Below are 16,377 nucleotides of genomic sequence, written 5' to 3'. Positions count from 1 at the left end.
TTTTTAAAAATTTTCTTTCCTTAACAACTACTACTATTTAAAATTCTCCTTTTTTAACAACTACTACTATTTTTTATTTATTTTTATCTAAGGGTTTAAAGGTTAGGATTAAGAGTTTAGTGTTTTTGATTTAGGGTTTATGATTTATCTAATGATTTAGGATTTATCTAAAGGTTTCTTTTTTGCCGACGGCGTTAAAAATATTTAAAAAAAACTTTTTTTTATAACTAATACTATTATTTTTATTTTAACATAATATAACTTGATAATATTTTGTTTCTTTTTTTTTAAAAGATATTGAATATGAAATAAAAAATACTATTGATTGGTGAACCCAAGATAATTCGGAAAAACTTGCGAACTAATTGATTATTTCAGGTGTTTCCTAAACTTTTAATAGGTTTTATATGTATAAATATTGAATTGACGATGATATTATCATAATCTACTCTATTAAAATAGATACTAATTTTTATCTACGATAAAAAAATCCTAGTAAGACTATCTCATAATAATTAATATCTAATAAATATTACTCCCATTGTTTTAGGTATTAATTTAAGTATCCTATATTTTCTGAATTTAAATACTATACTAATATCTCTATAACAAACAAACCATATTTCCTAACTGTCTTATTATCATATTCAAAGAATACGTAAAAATCTTGAAAGTTGCTTATTTATTATTATATTATACTAAATTGTTAAATAATATCCCGTAAATTGACTAAATGATATTTATAGCCTTAGAAATTATATTTATTCTTCTATGTTTAACCATATAAGAACTAGGATGTTAGGGACACAACAAATAGAAGCTGAATTAAAATACTACTTATTTAGAATACAACACAATAATTCAAGTAAAGCTATATTTACCAGAAAATATATTTATAAATTTAAATAAGTGGTCGAATCCTAGATTGTAACATCATTCAAGTTGCTTCACAATTTTTTTGGTAATCTTTGGTTCATATATATGAACCATATATGTTTAATTAAAAATGTTTTCAATTTCAAGATTTCCAATCAAATCAGATTGCAATTGGGTTTAGCTATGGATAACAAATTTTTTTGTTAAGTACTAATTATTAACATATTAGCATATTGTCATTGATAAAATCAGATACGATAGCAACATCATAGTAAATAACCGAACATATAATCTACTATTTTAACTTCTATAAAAAATATTTTGCCAATTTTGTAAACTAAATTAAAGAAGAAACAAGAAATAAATCTAAAACCGTGTTTTAACGCGGATGTTTATTTTAAGGTAACCATGTTTTATGTCTAATGACTAATCGGTCGATCATGTTATTGGTATGCATGAACGCGTTTAGTACTACGATGTAGATTTCTCGTTGAAGAACCATTACATTATTTGAGCCAAATTGGAATGTTTTCTGACTTACAAGAAATAGCCGGATCTTTATGTTATTAAACTATCACGTGAACTGCATGGATCGAAATTCAAATCCAAACTTTTTATTTAATTGTCATATTATGTCAAAGGAGACTCAAACCTTGAAAGAGTGTTAACATATTTATTTAGCCTATAACTTAACCACAATCGTGCGGCCGTGCGGGCACAAATACAATATCTTCCGTTAGCTATATGTTTAATCAATTAAGTGTTAAAAAAAAACTTGTTATATGATAGACAATTCAAATTCCTTTCCTCCTGATATAAAGAAGAAGAAATATTTATTTATCTGAAAGTGATAAAATTATTTTGTTACGTTGTACTAATGAATCAAACCCTTCCCATTGGGACAATGGAGCAATGAAGGATGGGCTCTAACACAAATATATTCTTGTTAGGCCTGAATTTAGTAAAAAGGGATATTGGTCCTGTAAGACAGTAACCAATAGACCCAATAACAATGCAGTCAAGTTTGGACCTTCTACACGCGTCTCGGTTTATAAAAAGAAGTCTTGACAAAAAAAAAAGTTCGAGTACCCAACTACAACTTCGGATGAAAAGGTTAGAGGCCACGTACCATGTCCTTGAATAAGTACCCACAATAAGAGCACTTAACAATATTTTAAAATAAATATGAACTTTTACAAATATGACTTTGGCATCACTATTTATGGAAATGTTGGTTGATGAATGGTGTGCTACGCGAAACGTCTAAACGTGTCAGTTAAGCATATAACTTTCTACTAACAATTTAGAGAGATGAGCCATGCGGACGAAGACACATGTACCAATACTAATAATTTAAAATATGAGATTGGGATGATATTGGAGGAGTGGCGATGGCAGTATCATCACCAAAAAGAGCACTAAGAAGTTGCCGCCCCACTTTGTTCACTATTGTTCACACACATCGGTCAAAGGAAGCTACTAGAACTTACGTGACTCTTACGTTTCCATTACCCTCAGTTCCTTATAAATACATACAAATGCCAACATTCTCTCCATATACACCATCAAGTGATACAACCTCACAATTAAACGGCTTCTCTAGCTATCTTCATTTATTCTTAAACTTTCACAAAGAAGAATCGTTCTATCATTGACTGATTAGTTTGGTTCGTAGAGGAAGCGATGAAAATGGGAAGCCTCAAGTTCTTGGGAGGTGCTTTCTTGTTCTTGGTTATTTTTGACATATGTTTAGCAGCTAGATCACCAAGAGGTCTCGGTAGAGGCGCTGGTTCAGGTTCTGGTTATGGTTCGGGATCCGGGGGAGGCAATGGTGGAGGAGGAGGTGGCGGCGGTGGTGGTGGTGGTGGTGGTGGTGGAGGAGGAGGAGAAGGATCAGGTTCAGGGAGTGGCTACGGTTCAGGGTATGGGTCCGGTAGTGGTTACGGGTCTGGAGGAGGAAACGGTGGTGGTGGGGGTGGAGGAGGCGGCAGAGGTGGTGGCGGTGGAGGAGGTAACGGAGGTTCCGGATACGGGTCAGGTTATGGAAGCGGCTCTGGATATGGGAGTGGTGGTGGTAGAGGCGGAGGAGGTGGCGGTGGAGGAGGAGGCGGTGGTGGTGGTGGTAGCCGTGGAAATGGATCAGGCTATGGAAGCGGATACGGTGAAGGATATGGGAGCGGATACGGCGGAGGTGATAATTACGGGGACTCGCCCTAGATGCATTGTTATTGAGAATTTGAGACATAAGCTTATTTTTACATGATAATAATGAGGTGACAGATTCTTTATCGTCACATAGACATGCTTATATATTATGTTGAGTATTCTTTCGTTATTGAAGAGAGAGATTATATAGTTTCCATTGTCAATAAAACATGCATATTTCCATGCACTATATATACAATTCTTACGACATGTATACATCAGTTTCTACTAAATACTTTGGAATTTGGATACATCGATAACTTTTGGATACAGAAATTAGTTTGGTTCCCGCAAAAAATAACAGCACAACCCCTTAATCCAATTTTTTTTTTTTTTTAAAAGAGGTCAAAATAAGTAAATCTGGACTTTAATTGCTGTTTTAACGTAAAAGGGCTTCGCCCCAATACATTATAGGCCCGAAACTTACGAGGATTTGCCGGTGTGCAGCGCGGCAGACAGAATTTGACTGGTCTAGTCCTCGTCACAAAGGGCCTCCCCACGTGTTTCTTTCCATAGTTTTCCCCCACAATAATAAAATTTATAAACAACAATCCTCTTTGTCCAAAAAAAAAAAAAAAAAACAATCCTCTTTATGGGAAATATAATTTATAAACAACAATCCTCGTTATGGATAATTTATACAGATTTTAATATTTAATTGGGGAAGCTCAAAAATTATTAGAGACTGATGTAACATAGTATATTTTTTAAAAATGTTCATGATGTGTAGCTAAACTGATCCGCTGAAGAGAAAAAGGGTAATAAATATACATATTTTTATCTTCTAATTTTGGAGGAATAATAAACGTGGTAACAGACTGTAAGGTGTGTATGGTGTAACAAGTCGGTTTCATGGGGCCACAGTATTATTTCGGAAATGGACCGATTAAGTTTAATGTTTGGATGTGAAGAGCTCCCTACCAATCAGACACCTCCATGCCTTATGATTTCTCTGGAATTATTGATTTCATTGGGGATAAAAGAAACTGGAGCTTCCTATATTTCACTATTTGTTACTGAATCTCCATAGTGCCGATTTTGTAACATTTATAATGGAGTAGAATAGCAAGAAAAAAAAAACACATCACATAAAACCCTAATACAACATACTATTGTAATGCGAAATGCTGACCAACTAAGTAAAAATTAATTAGATGAGAAGAATAAAGTGTAACAAAACGAGCTTGTTGACAAATTTGAGGCGATGAGACAAAGGAAATGTTCATCGTAATCAGATTTCAGGGGTAGTCGAAAGGTTTTTATTAGTTACGGGACTTTGGTATCTTCGACCCATACTAAAATAGAATCAAAATCACACTATTTTAATGTAATTTAACACTAATTTTTTTTTCTAACCACAACACTAAACTTTACACTAAAAGCTATTTTATATTAATATATATATATTATAATTTTATTTGTCATTTATTTAATTATGTATTTTATTAATAAAATAGGTGAATAGTATTTAGTTAAATGAATAGTATTTTAGTGTGGTGAATAGTGTCATACCAAATTTGGTGTAAAATTATAATGTTACACTAAAATGGTGTGATTTTTAATATCGAATTAGAAAAGGTTTTAGTGTAAAAATCGCAACAAAATAGAATTTTAGCGTTGGATTGGAGATGGCTTTAAACGGATATTTCATTAACAGCGAGGGGAGTTGAGAGAGCGGTTCTCGTTGGAATTTGTAAGTTTCAGATATTTGTAAACCGGATCAGACAGATTTATAGTAAATCAAATTGGGGCCAAATTTATTCAATGTGATATAACATGTCGTCATATTTGTCTTTCTCTACCTGATTCTGTAATTTTTTTGTAAATTCATACAAAAATTACAAAATTGAGTTTTGTATTTATGAAAAAACCAAAATTAGCGAACGAACAAATAATTGTACAAAGGGCTACAGTATATTTCAACGGATGCAAACGCATAGGATATAAAGGGAATCTAAGTGGAATAAAATAATATGTTGGCCCATATATATGCGTCGGTGACGTGAAGCTCCCTGCTAGAGAAAAGCTCAGATGCGCAATCTCAGCCTATATTTAGAACATAAACACATGTCCAAACACAATACACTCTATTACTAATTCAAAATCTGCTGTCTTTTATTATTATTTTTAAAATAACCAAATTAATTAAATTATTTCGTTGTCAAAATCCAGAATATTTCAGAACAAAATACCTACTACATATTTGATCTCTCCTGAAAGAAAAATAAAAGCTGGAAACTTGGACGAATGTGTACAAATCATTCTTCCTTTTTTCTTTGTCCTGAATTAGTTTTTGGAATGGGTCCGAACTCGGACAAGTAACCCGCCATTTTCTCCTCGGTCTCTCTGCTCATCTCTTCAGTATCGGATCTGGGTCTCCTTCTCTTTCGTTTCAAGGTACAACAACACAAATTTCAAATATTTTTCTATTTTATTCACTCCAGTTTCGTTCATATATTTCAAGTTTTTTTGTAAGGTCTTTTACTGTTTCTAGTTAGACTCAGTTCTTCATCCATCATTCAAATACTCATCATCACTGATCAGTAATTTCGATTTAATTTTCCGGGTTCGTATTCAATTCCATTAAAATATTTTTATTCATTTTTATTTATTTTTCATTAATTTTTATGTTTTTCTCCCCAAGTCACGGCATTGGAATAAAGCAAAAACACCAGCTGTTCCTTGCTTCATGCTCGAGATTAAGCAAAAAATATATATATATATTTTCCTTTTTAATCATAAAGCAATTAGTTTCGAATCAATGCACTATAAATATTACCTACTTTTGACAGTAGTGTCTGAATAAAAACATCAACAAAACTTCAAACTCCTTTCATCCGCTTTTAATCCTCTAATCAAGTTTTTACTTTTGTTTTTTCAACTTTATTTATCAATACCACGTGATTGTTGATTCGGTACTTATCCATATTCTACACTATGCTTAAATACAAGCATTAAAAGTATTTTCTTTATCGATTGATGAAAAATTAAAGTTTGTGATTTAGTTTTTGCAGATTTATTTCGAGGAGACGTGACGTTAGCTGTAATTCATTCTTTACTTGCTTTGGCTATTAAAGGCGGCACTAGCGTGAATTAAAAAGAAAAGAAACCCTATAGAGACACATTTGGTTGTGTGTGTTCATTCCTCTCTACTGGAGACAGATCTTGATTACAGATTCAAGACCTAAGAGATCTAGGTTCTGTTCTTGAGTGAATAAATCTAGTGAGATCATGGGAATGAGTCTCGATTTCGATGTTGATCTTGAGAAAGGAATCTTAGATTGCCAAAATGTTTATACAAAATCGCCGGAGAAGCCATTGATACCGATGTGTCCAGATATCAAACCGGTAGAAACCGGTTTGTTAGAGAACGATGCAAGTCCGGTTCAATGTGCGGTCAACAAACCGGAATGGGGGAGGAGCGAACGGAAGGAGAAACGCAAGAAATCAGCGTCGAAACCTCCTAGGCCGCCGCGTGGACCGTCGCTAGACGCAGCGGATGAGAAACTGATAAGGGAGATCGCTGAGCTGGCGATGCTGAAACGCGCGAGGGTGGAACGTATGAGAGCTTTGAAGAAATCGAGAGAGGCCAAAGCTGCGTCTGCGTCTTCGGCTTCTTCTCTCGGCAATGTATTCGCCACTATTCTCACCGCTATCTTCTTCTTCGTCCTTGTTTTCCAAGGTGTAATTTATTTTCAAATTCTTGCGTTTGCGTTTTGTATTGTTATTTTCGATTAATCTTATGTGTGTGTTTTCCAAAATATTCAGGGTTCTCGCCGAGAGCAGCCGCTAGCTCCGGGGAATCTCCCTTTGTTGGAAAAGCCAGTGGTGGTTTTGTACCGGTTCAATATGCGGGAAACCCATCTGCGAGCGAACCGGGTGTAGGTTATGGCGGTCCGGTTAAAGCACAGAGAATCCCCAAGTATGTTGTTTTGTCTCTGTATGGTTAAAGAAGAGCAACGCTGTTTTAGTTTCTCTAAAATGATCTCTAATCCTGTTTTTTTCTTCTCCTGTACTTGCAGTTTACTAAAACCAGTTTCTGGATTAGAGAATGAACAAAAGATGAATAGAGTTTCACAGTGAAATGTACACCAACGGTCTGGAGTTAGGAGATGGGGACAACTCCATACTTGTTGATCAAACCATATATCGGTTTAGGTTGTCGGTGAACCATGTATGAATACCGATAATTTTTTGTGCCAAAATCAGCTGCTTTCTCGGCGGCAATGAAACAATAACTATCCGATGTGGGTAAGAGTAGTTTTGTAGTAATGTTTTCCGTGTAACAAAATAAGAGAAAGTTACAAATAAAGTAAATTGAGTGTTATACTTTTATCTGCATTGTGTTATCACTGGTCACGGTACTATAGAGAATACAATACAAACATGAATCATCATTTTAAAAGAGCGCTAAGTAGGATCATTCTTTTTTTTTTGAAATCAAAACGCAAGAAAATATGTTAATCAACATTATTGGGAATTTTATTGGTATAGTTATTTTATATATGAAATCACATGTTAGCGATGCTTGCAGTTGAAATTTGAAATCAACTATTTTTAAAATAACAAGTATATTTGGAAACAGAATCCATGTGGCTGTAAATAAATAACAAGTATATTTGGAAACAGAATCCATGTGGCTGTAATCTAAACACTCCACTGAGCTTTAGACTTCCACTTTTAATGCTGCCTAAAATTAACTGAACATGTGATTTCACGTGTCTGTGTGTATTTCAGATGTCTATTATTTCTGTTATGTTGCTGTCTTCGGATGCTTCATGGGCCAATGTCTAAAGCCCATTAACTCCTAATATGTTACTTATATTAATTTTGCCAGTTGGTAAACAGAAATTTTGTTCGTATCAATAATCACAAATATGTAATATATAATTATTATCTGCAACAGAAACAGAGATTCTTGTCTTAACGACCCTTCATTAAAGACTTAATCACAGAAATAGCCACGTCACAAAGATTCTTAACCTGCTTGTTTCTAGCCGTAAGAGCCACCGAACTTTCATCGTCAGCACCGGCACTGTTGATCCACTTCTGACAAGTATCAGTCTGTTTCTCAGCGTCTCCGAGCACATACGTCGCGAACCCGAACTCTCCTCGCCGCATTGCCTCGATCGCCTGAGGAATGTTGAACTTGACCACCGGCCGGTACAGCTCAGCGCACTGAGCTAGTGCTCGCTCCGCCGCAGGATCGTGAGAGTGTCTGATCAGTGATTGGATATAGCCTAACGTATCGGTCATGTTACCAAGAACAACGGAAGCCATGGCCGATGCTAGAGACTTGGGGTCGGAAGGTGAGGGAGTGAGAGGGCGGAGAGAGGCTTCGCAGAGGTCGATGAAGGGCGTCACTCTGCAGATTTTGTCGATAAGGTCGTCGGAGGATTGAGCTAGCAATGGTAGGAGCAGGAGGAGAAAGAGGGAGAGAGATGGCGGTGACGCGACGGCGGAGGATCTTTTCATCGTCGGAGAGAGTGTGATTTCGAGAGAGTGAGAAAGAAATTAATGTGTAGTAAATGAAGTGAACTTGTGTGTTGTAAGTGCTACTCGCTACTCGCTAGCTCTGTTTCTACACACATATATAAATGTTAAAAGGTTACAAATTAGTATTTATGTGTTTTTTTTCTTTTAGACAAACATACAGATGCTTTATTATACGTGTCGTTGTTGACAAAAAAAAAACGTGTCGTCACATATGAGTTTCGTTAAATAGATAAATGAACATTTTATAATTATTACGTTTACATAGTTCTTAAGATTCCACCCGTGACGAAGCTTCGTAATCAACTTCTTTTGATTTGGGGTCTGATAGAAATGTCATACTATAATATAAGCAGCCCTGCGTTGTTTAGTGATCACTACCTAATTGTCTAATACGTAAACATGGATCTGTATCTGCTCTTTAGTTTATGTTTGTAAACACTTTAGCTTTTCTGGTTACATGTGGTTGTTGGCACAAAAACAAGAGAAAAGTAGAAGTATTGGTGAATAGGTCCCTATATGAGTCGGTCCGTATGCGACAAATATACCCGACGTCGACCGAATAATTTCAATATATACGTTCATCTAACTAATTTTAAATATATATATATATATATATATATATATATATATTTCGTACTTTCAAAAAACAATTTTTATTCGTGCTTCATAGTACGAAAAAATATATATTTAAAACTAGCTACATGAATGTATATCGAAAAAGTTGCTCAGAAAGAAAGAACCGGTAATACTACCTGCTTTACGAGGATCTACGACTAACTGCATCATCTGAGCTGTATTATAAAAATCCACGTATGACTGGATTTACTTGCACAATGTTAAAAATCACTTAAGTGTAGAAGCATTTAAACCTTAACCATTAAGCTACATTGTTTCCACGAGAAAGAAAAAAAATGTATATTGAAATAATTCGGTGTGGCGCTGTCATCTCTCGTCAGTCGATAACTGGCTCGTGAATGTTGGTATATCCCGTGATTCTATTCTAGAAACTTCGTGCCCATTTTTGCCCGTGTTCGACAAACCCGCTCAATCAGTTTAGTAGAAATGAAGTTACGCCCTCTATTTAACTTAATATTGGGCCTCACATTCGGCCTATTTTATCTAGTGTTTAAACTTGAAATAAAAGGGGTTTAAAGAAGAAGAAGTTACTCCTTTCCTCATCCAAGTCACTATGAAGCTGAAGATCAAGAAACTCATATAGCTCCTCTGTTTCAAACAATTCAAAAGACCAAATCATTAAAAGGTAACACAATCACCAACATGCAGCAAATAGTTAAAAAAAACAATAAATTTCACTTACTTTCTTCAGCATCATCGAAATCAGGAAGAAGATCACTGCTCTCATCAATCTTCTTCTGCACATAAATAAACAATTAACACAACTTCAACATCAATATTGGACCAGAAATGAGCAACTGAGAGAAGATATTAACAAAAGTATAACCTCTTTGAGAAGGATGGATTCAGGAAATGGACCGGTAGCTTCGTCAAGTCTAGTGGAGAAGCTATGGTTGTCATCTCTCTTGTTCTTCTTCTTTGCGGCGGCTATCAAAGGAAGAGGATCCTCTGCGGCCGAGAATAGGATTCAAACACACGTGTGGCGGTTGATGAACAAATCTCGGCCATATAAACTGGATATAAGAGACACTAGAGACCAAAAAGCGTGTAGGAGTGACTCCACCGGAGAAAGTACGACGGAGGAAAAACTGGTTTAGCGGAAGAGCAAGGAATTATGGGTTTAGATAAAAAAAATTATTGTGAAATATTTCACTTTTGAACTTTATTGTTTTCTATCATTGCCTAAACCGTCCTATCTAGTTTCATACTTTCAAACTAGTGTTTTTATTCAAATTTTTCAAGGACATTTCCCCCCGCTGCACGTCATTGGACTCATCAAACAAATAGTGCTCGACAAAAACACTAAATCTCAAGCTATTGGAAGTTGTAAAGTGTGCAGTATTCTGGTTAGTGAGTTAATGATTATCAATTGAGCGAACAGTTAGTACACAATAACCATATCCAACCTAACCCATTCCAAAATATGGATTAAGCATTAGTATGACATATTTGTTATGTTTAAAATATGTCTAAGGTTGGAACTAATTAGTCTAATTTGTAATCAAACAAAACAGAAGAAGAAAACATCTATATAAAGGAATAACATTAGAGTCTACAATTTTTTAAAAGAAAATTTTGAAATTGATCTACCGGCAAAACTAAGGGTGGGCATAATAACCGATACCCGAATCCGAACCCGAACCCAACCCGAAGTAAGTGATTCGGTTCAAGTTCGGTTAGTGCCAAATACCCGATCGGTTTTCATCCTATCCCTTTCGGTTATTACCCGATACCCGAACCTACCCGAACATAACCGAACTTAACCAAAACCTTACCATTTATGATTTATTCCCTTTCCCAAAATTGTGTCGTGCAATATACCCAAGCATCATACAAATTGTTTAGTGTTCCCGAAAATTATGTTTCCTAGATTCTTCTTAAGTAACTAAGATTTAATCTCATAAATTAACAAACTAGAAACCTTAAATACTCATTTTTTTTTCTTACTCGGTGACGTCGAATAAAAGTAATTGTCTCGCTTTTTTTCAGTTTCTTTCTTTTGTTTTGATTTTGCGTGTATGATGATTAGAAGTTTGATTCTGTTTGTATGATGCGTAAAAGTTCGTCGATTTTGTTTGACGTTTGGTTGTAAAGTTTATTACAAGTAGAGGAATGAAATGTGGTTTACTTGTTTGTGTTCAGTAGATGTTTGGTTTGATTTACTTGTTTGTGCTCATGTTTGTATAATGTTTCAGGAATGGTTTCAATACAGGTGAAAATATGTTTTTCAAAAAAAAAATTGTTTGAAGTTCGGATATATCCGAAAATATTCGAACCCGAAGTGAAAAAACCCGAACCCGACCCGAAATGTCAAAATATCCAAATAGGTTCTATACTCTTATATCGAAATACCCGAATATCCGAAATACCCGATCCGAACCCGAACGCCCACCCTAGGCAAAACAATGGCCCGAAATGTGCCAGACTGCCAGCTATGCTAACATAAACTGAAACTTTAGATATCAAATGTTACTTTATTATGGGCTGCTAATGGGCTAATTATAGGCCAACCATGTTACTTCAAATACGTAAAGCTTAGTAAATGGACGGCTGAAAATAAGGGCGTTTTATAAGACTCGTTAATCACTTAATTGTTTATACGGTTTAACAACAAAATCTGACATATATCAAACCACTAAGAGCGTGATTAACATATAACAACCACTAAGGGCATGACTGGTTCAAACGCAGCGGTTGCGGGAGTTTGTGAATGCGGGCAGTTGCGGTTTCTAGCGGTTTTAAGAGATTTGTACGACTGGTACTGCGGTTAAAAATTGGTGCGCTTACGGGTGACTTATAACTGGTTAACTACCAAATACGGTAACAGTCAAATAATAAATTAACAATATTTACATTTAATATAATTATAAAAATATCAAAAATCATAAAATTATAATAAATATAAATTTATATTTAGAAAGTTATAATTTTAATTTTTGAAAATTTATTGAAATTGTTTTTATTATAAAATATTATAATATTAATTAAAATATAATAGATATATTTTAATATTTTCATAATTTCAATTCTAAATTTTTTATTAAATATTTTTACTTTTGTATATATATTGTTTAAAAAAAAAGAAAAAAAATTTACCCTCCCGCAACCGTCCACAACCGCAAATGCTAGCTGAAGCCAGCTTTTGAATTTATGAGATTCAGAGCGGTTTGAAGCGGTTTAGAGCGATTTGAGTGATTGTTGCAAACCACCGACAACCGCTACCAACCGCAAAAGCTGCGTTTGCGGGTGGTAGCGAGAAAACCAGTCGCCCCCTAAGACTCGTTAATCACTTAATTGTTTATACAGTTTAAAAACAAAATCTGACATATAACAAGATCTGACATATATTAAAAGAAATTAATATTTTTCATTTTATATGTTACTATATATATATATATATATTAGAAATATATTCATTAAAAATAAATATATTGTAAATATATTATACTAATTTTTATAATAATTTTAAATAGCATAATCATACTGCTCTACCAATCATCTTATTAAACAGTTTAGCAAAAGCATACATATCTCATGCAACATACTGCTTCTTTAGCATACTGCTACTGCTAATGCTAACGGTCTACCAATCAAGGCCTTAGTCGAAGTTCGTAATTCATGATTTGACATTTTTTTGGTTAAGAGACGGCTCTTATATCTATATTTAAGAGACAATTCCTAACTTTTCTTAATTTAAATATAAGAAAAACTAAGAACCGTCTGTTATTCAAAACTAAAAATTCCAATTAAGAGACTGAGGTTAATCATAGTCTAATTCTAATAATTATTTACTTAAAAATGATGAATATTTAGAGCAGTTCTTTGGAAAATTCTATTAAACTTTTATTTTCCTTACTTTTGCATGCTACACATACTTGCATTACAGCTTTTCACTACCAGATCAACTAAAGTATTGTTATGTTATGGGGCCAAAACTAAAACTAACAAAAATGTTGGGCATAAAACGGAAGATCTCTGGAGCATGGTACCAAAGAGAAGTGAACGGACTGATTGATATGGGCAAGAAAACAAACGAAACAAAAAAAATCATAGTATCATTCTTACTTGTAAGAGCCTTGTCGTAGTTTTCTGTTTACAAAAAAAATGTTTTTGAAGATATCAACTGAAATGTATTATACTGAAGACTTGTTAAGAGTGAATACGTATATACAAATAGTAGTACTACCGTTCACACATTAAACGAAATATTAATTTGACTTAGGAACCCAGGTCTGTCAATGGATTCTTTTTCGCGTCATCAGTTTGATTATAAAACAGTATAGTATTAGACTACTAGTTTAGTACGTTACTAGTTTATAGCATTATTTTGACCATTTATGCCTTAGGAGACTGTGATTTTCCCGCACGCCCACAAAGTTTCTATTCCCCACAAATCTTAAGACTTTTGATTACTTCACTTTTAAATAACTTTTTTTCTTGAACCATTTTATATAGCATTTTTTGTGGAACAACCATTTTATATTAGCTAAAAACGAATTCGATCACTTTTAATTATATTTCAATCAATGTTACTTCGCCTACTTCATTTTTCAGAGGACGGAAACTCATTTGAATAGAGAATAACAATATATTCAAAACACAAGAGATGAATAAACTTCATAAGAAGTTAGAAAAAATAATTTTAGGAAATTGCAGACTTGAGAAATAGGAACAACACATGGACATCATCGTTTCTGAAGAATGTTATTATATAGAGTATGAATTTTTGTATATAAACATGATATATTTTGAAATTTGAAGTCTAAAGTTTTGTCCCTAGAATTGAGGAATTCCATTTACCAAGATTCTCTTAATTTGCTCAATCTCAGTCTCTTCACCAATTAGCGAATAATTATGTTTAGCTAGTAAGCCTAGTCCAGCTAGGTTGAGTTATGAAGTAAAAAATGTTACAATAAATAACGTGGGATATACGTTATATGAAACATATATACATTTTAACAGGAGGAAACCAATGAAAAGAACTGTTGACAAAGAAAGCAAAGGTGAAAATGAAACACAGTTTCGAGTTTTTATTTGACCTGTTGACTTTTATTTCACTTATTAGGAGGACCAACGAAACTGCTAACTCAGAGAAGAGGACCACCTTCCGGGCAGAACGGTCACGTGTTCGGGCAGGTTGGTTAATGAATATCGTAACGATGACGTCATCAAGCTCACCTAAATAGTAGCTCTTTCGGCATTGACGACGCCACAATCCCTTGCAAAGGTCCAATTGGGCCCCGGCCCACGAAGGTTATTATTTATTTATTTCTCTCTTTGCCTTATAATCACTCCTCACTTGATTCCTTCTCCATCATATATCTCACCGTTTATCAAGACTCTCTCTCTCTCTCTCTCTCTCTCTCTCTTAAATGGAACAGAGAGAAGAGCTCTCATGGATGAAAGAAGCGAAACAGGAGTTTCTCCAAGGTGATTTGCATATCATGTATTGAAATATATTTGTATATGTATTTTTGATGTATGTAATGTGAAGAGTTAGGGTTTCATCAGTTAGAAGTCCTGGTTTTTCATTGTTGATATCTGAATGATATAGAACAGAACAAATGTTTTTCAGTACTGAATTATATGCATATACATATATGCATATACATATATATATATATATATATATATATTTATGTAGTGTAGGTGTGCATATATTTATCCACACGATCGACCACACACTTTGGCGACTTTCGATTTACGAAGATGAGTGTTCTGAGTTATTGCACTTGTTTGTTTGCATATATGTATCAGAAGTATTAAAATGCTCAACCTAACACATGCTATATAAGCATGCATGTGTATATATAGAGTCGATGTAAATATATATATTTCCATAGACTATAGCTTTATTATCCTGTACTTGTGTATGTTTTTGGGATAGATATAAATGGTTTGAACTTTTAAAGCTAAGTAGTGTAGAGTAATAATCAAAAACAATATGGATCTGATCCACTTATATATACACGTATATTTGTTAAGACAAAGAGTAATAAGTTCTTCTTGTGTGTGCAGGCAGTAGCGTGAACATAAACCTCATGATGCATAGAGATTATTGGGTCCGTTGTGCTGAAACATTAAGTTTCTTTTCGGAACTCCAATTACATTGATAATCTGGTGTTATCCCAACTTGAGCTCATTGTCAATTTTTTTTTTCTTTTTTTAAACTTCTTTCTTCCACTGAATGATTTTTATTTTCTTGACCTTGTAAGGCCTTTTCTTGACCTTGTAAGACCCCATCCCTTTCTAAGTGTCTCCTTCTTCTATCATTTTACAGATTTTCTTTTATCTCTTTTTGGTGTAAGATATGTATGTATATCTACCCCTAGTTTGTCTGAGTCATCTTCTCCTACCTTGTCTATCCCTCCTGAGCTAGTCCTTGTATCTTTTTGTTAGTCCATTGATATAAATTTCAAAAAAAAAGAACTTAGTTTTAACATTTGTTTGTGTTGGTTGTGTTGTTGTTATAAAAGTTAAAGGAGGTAAAAAAAAAGTCTCACTATCAAGGGGACTGGCAAAAGGTAATGAATAAGGAAACGGGCAAAAAGAATTATGCCTTTACTCCCTATCTTTAAAGCTTTGGACAGGAATTTACTTTTGTTTTATGTGTTGTGTTTGTTTGGGTCTTCCTGACCCCAAAGCCAAACCAGAGAACACTCTTATTAATTATTCCCTCAGAACCATTTATTGTCTCTTTCTCTCTATCTCTCTCACTCACTCGTGACTATGTTTCTCACTGTCTGTAGTCTGTACTAGTATACCCCTTTTACCAAATAATATTCTCTAACTGTGGTTAAACCTATTGACAGATTGGTAAGATTGGAAGTTTTGTACACGGAAAGGTAAGAAGTTTTAGGTATTAAGTATTTCACTGTCCATAAAGATGGCCAACAAATCAAATTAAATGTTTGTATAAAGAGTATGTTTCTTAAGAAGAGCACAGCTTATATTTACTGCTTTCTACACGTCAAATACAATCTTCTGTTTTCCGGTTAACCATACTTGTTAGATTATGCTATTACATTCACTTATTAAGTAGTCATATTATATGCATCAAATAATTCCATAAAACCTTGTTGATGTGGGGAGACTTGGTTCTGTATTTTAAATTTCGACATTTCCTTTTTAATGGTAAAAAGATTCACGCATAATTATTAGTTT

The 16,377-nt window shown here is 34.1% G+C and overlaps 3 protein-coding genes and 1 long non-coding RNA gene across 8 annotated transcripts; 3 read left to right on the top strand and 1 right to left on the bottom strand.

Annotated features, from left to right (window-relative positions):
* The first annotated feature begins 220 nt into the window (after positions 1-220).
* On the top strand, positions 221-3,334 carry LOC103869819 (glycine-rich cell wall structural protein 1.0). Its single transcript, XM_033291922.1, has one exon. It carries the CDS (start codon positions 2,560-2,562, stop codon positions 3,091-3,093), a length of 534 nt encoding a protein of 177 aa, XP_033147813.1. The 5' UTR covers positions 221-2,559; the 3' UTR covers positions 3,094-3,334.
* A 1,139-nt stretch (positions 3,335-4,473) lies between these two features.
* LOC103869713 lies at positions 4,474-7,416 on the top strand. 5 transcript variants are annotated; one of them, XM_033291921.1, is made up of 4 exons: positions 4,474-5,478; positions 6,075-6,763; positions 6,850-7,003; positions 7,104-7,416. In XM_033291921.1, exons 2-4 carry the CDS (start codon positions 6,313-6,315, stop codon positions 7,162-7,164), a joined length of 666 nt encoding a protein of 221 aa, XP_033147812.1. In that variant the 5' UTR covers positions 4,474-5,478; positions 6,075-6,312; the 3' UTR covers positions 7,165-7,416. The 5 variants fall into 5 exon arrangements, with proteins under 5 accessions (XP_033147812.1, XP_009146035.1, XP_009146036.1 ...); XM_009147787.3 differs by having other exon boundaries at positions 4,477-5,478; positions 6,087-6,763; XM_009147788.3 differs by having other exon boundaries at positions 4,478-5,478; positions 6,096-6,763.
* Positions 7,417-7,922: 506 nt separating this feature from the next.
* LOC103869712 (cell wall / vacuolar inhibitor of fructosidase 1) lies at positions 7,923-8,621 on the bottom strand. The gene has a single exon (XM_009147786.3). The coding sequence runs from the start codon at positions 8,554-8,556 to the stop codon at positions 8,005-8,007; it is 552 nt and encodes a 183-aa protein (XP_009146034.1). The 5' UTR covers positions 8,557-8,621; the 3' UTR covers positions 7,923-8,004.
* A 1,108-nt stretch (positions 8,622-9,729) lies between these two features.
* LOC103869710 lies at positions 9,730-15,777 on the top strand. Its single transcript, XR_633287.3, has 3 exons — positions 9,730-9,838; positions 9,920-14,643; positions 15,232-15,777. It is a non-coding gene; the product is annotated as an uncharacterized LOC103869710 (long non-coding RNA).
* Positions 15,778-16,377: the final 600 nt, after the last annotated feature.

This window comes from Brassica rapa, chromosome A05 (assembly GCF_000309985.2).
Source record: "Brassica rapa cultivar Chiifu-401-42 chromosome A05, CAAS_Brap_v3.01, whole genome shotgun sequence".
In the NCBI taxonomy this organism is placed as follows: domain Eukaryota; kingdom Viridiplantae; phylum Streptophyta; class Magnoliopsida; order Brassicales; family Brassicaceae; genus Brassica; species Brassica rapa.
The sequence above is the reverse complement of the archived record's forward strand: the minus strand, read 5'-3'. Positions and strand labels throughout refer to the sequence as shown.